This window comes from Sinocyclocheilus anshuiensis, unplaced genomic scaffold (assembly GCF_001515605.1).
Source record: "Sinocyclocheilus anshuiensis isolate Anshui unplaced genomic scaffold, SAMN03320099.WGS_v1.1 scaffold1726, whole genome shotgun sequence".
NCBI lineage: Eukaryota > Metazoa > Chordata > Actinopteri > Cypriniformes > Cyprinidae > Sinocyclocheilus > Sinocyclocheilus anshuiensis.
In genome coordinates this window covers 662075-668959 of record NW_015546155.1, presented here as the reverse complement: position 1 = coordinate 668959, position 6885 = coordinate 662075, and the positions used below count along the sequence as shown (strand labels likewise).

Genomic DNA, 6885 nt, shown 5'->3' with positions numbered 1-6885 from the left:
TTTCTTTGCGTGAACATTTGGGTGGTGTTATGCAAATCTTCCCACATCGTGACGTAGATATGTGGTGGCGTGTTAGAATGAGCCGTTTTAGGTAGGCGTGGTTGACTCTTAACTTTTATAAAGAATATCTCTTTGGATTTGAGACTTTAGTCTTTGCAACTTTACAGATCTTCTTTATGCACCAAGAGCTTGTAACACTCAAAAATTGAAATTGCATCATATGACCCCTTTAAAAGAATATGCCAAAATGTTGATAACCACAGAAATTATTTTGACTCATCTCTTGTTTTCTTTAAAACAAGCAGACATTGATGCTACTTTGAGGCACTTACAGTCGAAGTGAAAATTTAAAAGCAGTGCTATGAAGTTTATGATTTTATAAACTCTCTTCTGTTAAAAACGTCTACATTATTGGAGCTGTGAAGCTGTTTAAATCATTTTTATAGTCATTTAAGGTTTTGGCGTTTACAAGTTGTAAAACTGGAAGTGACTGTAGACAGAAAAGGTTAGTAAGGGATTTTTTCAGACTGAAATCATATAAACACACATGTTGTTTATGTGCGGTTGCATTACTGAACCAGTGAGTATTTCAATATTTACCAATTGTCTCCATTCACTTTTTTTTTTAATAAATTGTAACCAGTTGTAGTCAGCGTAACCCAAAATGTCTGCTTTTTTAAAGAAAAAGAGGGACGAGTGGAAATTCATATTTGTGGTAATCAACATCACAAATGCCGTTGAATCTGGAATATTCCTCTAATAAAACAAATAGAAAGCATTTTGGTTACTCTTTACGATAAGGTTTCATTTGTTAACATTAGTTAACTACATTCGTTAACATGAACGTATAGTGAAAATTACTATTTATTCATCTTAGTTAATGTTCATTTCAACATTTACTAACAACTTATCAAAATCTAAAGTTGTTATCTGTTAATATTATTAAATGCAGCGGAGCTAACGAACTAACAAAGAACAGTTGTATTTTTTTGTTAACAAATATTAAGTACCGTAACAAATGAATTGCTCATTATTAGTTCATGTTAATTAATGCATTGTCTAATGATAAATAATGGGACCTTATTTTAAAGTGTTACCAGCATTTTCTTTTTTATTGCATTTAGCAGATATTTGTTCAGAACAGACCTCCAGATCCACTCCATGAGAACCACTGTTATATATAAATATATATATACAGTATATGACACTGACCATGACACTATTGTGACTCATTCACCGACTGGAGATGTTATTACAGTTCACTCTTGTAGAATTCATGCTGGTAAAGTTTGATTTTTGTTATTATTCTCAATATTTTTCAGCCCTTGCTAAGCAAGGGACATATACTGTTTAACTTGTACAGAATCAATGTAACAATGCCTAAAAAAGCTATAAGACAAATCGTTTTAGGTGCAGTAAATGTGAATCAAATGTTATCCTCATACTTTGATCTTTTAAATAATAAGTTTTAAGATGCTCATTTCTGCTGTGATGATTCCACTGTCATGTTTCTGATTTCTACACACAAAAAAACTATATGTGGATGTCAAGCCGACGCTTTTGTGGATGAGAAGCTTGTTGTCATCATTATATATTTCTATCTACTGTCAGGTCATATTGACTGAATATTATTAGGAAAAAAAAAAACGTTCAATACCCTCTCTACAAATTTATTTGTAATAAAATCATTTAGAACCGCAATATGTGAACTTTACTTTCCAATAATCAATACTTCTTAAAGGAATAGTTCACCCAAAAATGAAAATTTGCTGAACATTTACACTGCCATATCATGTATCATGTAGATGAGTTTGTTTCTTCATCTGAACAGATTTGGAGAAATTGTGCATTACATCAATTGCTCACTAATGGGTCCTCTGCAGTGAATGGGTGCCGTCAGAATGAGAGTCCAAACAGCTGATAAAAACATTACAATAATCCACAAGCAATGTAAGTAATCCACAAGCTGTGTGTTTGTAATAAACAAATCCATCATTAAGACATTTTTAACTTCAAACCATTGTTTCCGACTAAAATACATAATCTTGTGTATAAAATAAGTCATCTTGTCTGAATTGGGTGAGAAATATGCACAGATCAAGCACAGTCCAAAACAGTTCTAAACAAATATGTGAGAGGACAACAGGAGATTGACTGTTTCAATGGAGGAAGCGTTATTATGGACTCATATTTGATGACAGACACTCAAGTGACAGTTTAAAGTTAAGACTTCTTAATGCTGGATTTGTTTCTTACAAACTTGCAGCTTTTCGCTTCACAAGATCTTAACTGATGGACTGGAGTAGTGTGGATTGCTTGTGGATTATTGTGATGTCTCATTCTGACGGCACCCATTCAGTAATGTAATGCTAAATTTCTCCAAATCTGTTCCAATGAAGAAACAAACTCATCTACACCTTGGAAGGCCTGGGGGTGCAAACGATTTCAGCTTATTTTCATTTTTGGCTGAAATAATTCCTTTAAGCTCTAAAAAGCATCTGCAATTTGGATTGGTGCCAAGACTAAACAGTAAATCTCCCTTGCATACTATTTAAGCAGAGCTTGATTCATTACAAGTTGTGGTGTGTCTTCAAAGATGAGGTACTGTGTCTTTCTTAATGTGGACATGAACTTGTATATTATGTAAGAGACAGTATGTGTTGCATTAGTGGAGATGAGAAACGAATACAATTCTGGAATATCACATAGTTCTGTTGTGTTGTAGAGTGCATAATAAGTTGATTATAAGGGATGACATTCAAGCATTTCAAGAAAATGCAAACATTGTATTTTTTTGTTGTAGCAAAAGGAATAAGAACTCACAAAAAGAAGTATACTTCACGTTTGTTTTATTTAGTAAATTTAAGTAAGGTCAAGTATACTTTATGTTGTAAGTATGCTAATATCAGTTTAGTAGTATACTTGTAAGCATACTATTTACTTATTGGGACTAAATTGGCCCAGTTTTAGTTTATTACAGCATACTTTTCAAGTAAATTGAGTACACAACTAGTTCACCTTTAAGGTTTCAAATTTACTGTGAACTATAATACAAGTAAACTTAAGGTATAATGATAGTTTACTAGTCACATTCTTCTCAGCCCAATTTTATCTTATGAAAGCACACCCTGATATTCTAAGTAAACTAGTTTAATAGTTTGTACACCTCAAGCATACTTGTAAGCTTTGTAAGTGAACATACTTATGTTTGACCATTTCTGTTATTTTTGTACTGTTCGGTTCCTATTTAGGTATTTGTTTTTATAATTGAAATATACTTTTAGCTGTACTTTAAGTAACTCCTATGTAGACTACCAGCGGAAGTATGCCAGTTATTTATGCATTACATAATCAGAGACTTGCTTTTGCTATTTGACTTGATGTTTTGTGACGAGGTTTAACATTATATATTCTGGTAATCATTTATAATTGTAGCCATAGAACACACTTTGTAAAATGGTCAGTAAAATCATTCAAGTGTTTATATTATGTTCCTGTGTGGGTTATTAGCACTGTGTACAAAAAAAGACCAGGTTCCGTTTCACCCATGCACCATTTACTCTAAGCCATTCCATCTCAAATCTGACTTCTCAAGATAGTATATAAAACATTTGCTGGAGAACTACCTAAAAGAAGCCAGTATACGTATTTAAAGCTGCACTATGTAACTTTTGGCGCTCTAGCGGTTAATAAACAGAACTGCACACATCCCGCGGAAGAACATTCCAACCGGAGCTACTTCTCTAAGTTTATGTCTATGGCGATTCACGCAGGTATGTGTTACTCCGCAGCGGTGACGACCCGACCAGACTAAAATAGTCCAAATACAAGTACTTATTATAAGTGTGTACCGTAGTGATTCGGAATAAGACAAAAACGCAGTTTGGAAGATGAATTCATGGTGTACTCGCTCATTATATACATTTAGCAAATTTTGAACACAGAAAAATTTACATAGTGCTGCTTTAATAGAATATTCTCTCAAAAGAGTAATAACAACTACAAGAAAACTACAAGCAAAAAATACATAGAATACTTCATTATACTTTTCTTGATCAAAATATTAAATTCAAATATAGTCCAAATATTTTGTATATCAGTATAATATACAATCAGTATATTATCAGTATTAGCCAGGTGCACTTAAGTATAATTGTATTTGGTATATCTCTGATAAAAAGTAGGTTCAAAGTATACGCTCTTAGTTTTTAGTTTAAAAGAACTACCAAAAGCGGACTTGAATAAAGTTTTTTTTTTTTGTTTAAAGGCTTGGAGAGAGGCCCATTGTGACATCAACAAAGAAAGGGAGGATGGTACCGTAAAACACTTCACTTTATCGTCTATCAGTGTTTCATAAACTTTTTATGAACTCCTGCTAAAAAAAAGTGCACTTTCACGGTGAATATTTACAACCACCCATCCATGAGCCTTTAAAGCAGCACTATGTGAATTCATGATGTACTCGCTCATTATATACATTTAGCAAATTTGGAACACAGAAAAAGTTACATAGTGCTGCTTTAACAAACTACGTAATTTTTAAAAATAAACTTTCACATGAATTATCTGCAGCATGACAGAACTAGTCCACAGATTCATCGTCTTGAGGACCATAAATATCAGTTATGGTGCTCCTCTGCAAAAATGCACATTTGAGTTTTTATAGTGACTTGACAAGGCTCTGAGCTTACATGATCCTCACAAGATCATCATTCAGAGTAAGAGGAACATTTCTACCATCCTTCATGTCTGGAAAACCTGTCATGCATCCCGTTTCAAGGAGTTAACAGGAGAACACAAGCCAAACGTCTCCCACATGCTGTCTGTACTAATGTGTTTGGATACCATTACTTTAATACAGAAAGATCTATGAAGCTTTTATTGGCAGGGAATCAAGTACAATGTAGAGAGCTAATGCACATTTAAGCTTACACAGGAGGATATTCATTATTTTACGTTATCATAGGCAGATCATTAAGATTAACTTTTTTAAATGCACATAAATAACACAGTTAAGTTGTGTAGTTTCCAAACTGCTTCATCTTTTGATTTATTTCCTGATTCATTTTTTTTTTTTGGAAAAACAGTTCTTCCGTATATTGAAATGAATGTGGCAAATATACCTTCAAAGTAAAAAAAATACTTGTGTAATTACTCTGTAGAGCTGCTTGTAATTAGACATATGCTAGTTGTTATTATTACTCTAGTCTCTAGTAATTAACACAGTTATCTAACATGTAATATGTTAAAAAGATGAAATAAAAAGCAATAAAAAGATTAAATTATACTGATGTATTAATTTCTAACTTTACAAATACATTTAGATTTTTTTTTAACATTTATTTACTATCATTAAAAAAACATTCTATGTTCTTGGTTACATAAAATGCTGCATATTGCAAAAAAGGTAGAAAATATATTTAAAAAAATCAGTGTCATAGTACATAATAATAATAACTGTATTAGTAATAAAGATACCAATAGTAATGATTTTGTACATTACATCACTATTAATTTTCAAACAGGTCAGCTGACGCTTCATGTCTTCACTGGAGTTACAGCATCACTGCAGTAAACCGGACACCACTCTTACACTGAAATTAAAGCACAAGAATTATGAATGTTGTGACTACTTTTCACACAAATAAATTAATTCACTTTGCTATTATATACAAAGTTCTGTCATGAAGCTCTAGATGCCTTCTTACATGCTCACTGCAGCATGTCTGTGGATGTATTGGCAGTAGCAAGTCTCGGTACTTGCTCTGCCACAGCAGCGTAGCAGATCTATTCCACCAAGGCCCAACATATTAACACTGCCATTCGTTTTACCATACTAAACTCTCAGAGAGTTATCATGACAGAAATAATGTTCTTTTTTTTTTTTCCAGATAATTGGGATATGGCCAGGTGCAAAAACTGAAATATAACTGTCATGACACAAAGTTTTCACCAGTTCAAGCATCTCAGAATGAATCACAATATGTGCTCACACCACACAAATGTCTCAGCATGAGTTTGGTTTGATTTGAGTCAGCGGTGCATTTGTTGAAAGTGAAACAAAGGGCCCTATTTTAACGATCTAAGTGCATGGTCTAAAGCGCACGGTGCAGGTGCACTTAGGGCGTGTCCAAATCCACTTTTGCTAGTTTAAAGGGTTAGTTCACCCAAAAATGAAAATTAGGCTGTGTTTTACTCACCCCCGAGGCATTCTAGGTGTATATGACTTTCTTCTTTCAGACGAATCCAGTCGGAGTTATATAAAAAATTGTCCTGGCTATGCCAAGCTTTATCATTGCAGTCAGCGGGTGTTGCAGTGCTTCAGTCCAAAAGAAGTGAAATAAAAAGCCCCCATCCATAAAAGAAAGTGTCTCACATGGCTCAGGGGGGTGAACAAAGGCCTCCTGTAGCGAATCGATGCGTTTTTGTAAGAAAAATAACCATGTTCAAAATGTAATAATCAATTTAATGTAGCTTGCGCTCACTGTTTTACATGGAAGCAGTTCCGGGCGGATGACGTATGAGGTCAGCTTTGCGCATGCGCCGCTCAGAAGTAACGAACGCGGAAGCGCAGCGGAGAGATCAAAACAAAACAACGGTCACTAATTAGAAGTACAAAATGAGGATTTGTAAAGAAGAATGTCGGAGGATTTCGATATAAGCCAAGAGGAGACTAGTTTTCCTTTGCTAAAGTAAGGAAACTGTGCTTCCTTTGATCCTGTAAACAAACGTTGGTTTTCACGAGACTCACCGGCGCATGTGCAACACTGAACTCATACGTCATTCCCCCGGAACTGCTTCTGTGTGTAACTGTTGGCGCAAGCTAGATTAAAGTGATTATTACATTTTGAATATGGATATTTTTCTTACAAAAACGCATCGATT

At 34.0% G+C, this 6885-nt stretch overlaps 1 protein-coding gene across 1 annotated transcript in view; it reads right to left on the bottom strand.

Moving 5' to 3' along the window:
• Nucleotides 1-5435: 5435 nt before the first annotated feature.
• Nucleotides 5436-6885, bottom strand: part of LOC107701342 (uncharacterized) — a 41678-nt gene continuing 40228 nt past the window's right edge. The window contains exon 39 of the mRNA XM_016503332.1: nucleotides 5436-5594. Coding sequence (XP_016358818.1) covers nucleotides 5590-5594 — 5 coding nt within the window. The 3' untranslated portion in view covers nucleotides 5436-5589. The remainder of the gene's footprint in view (nucleotides 5595-6885) is intronic.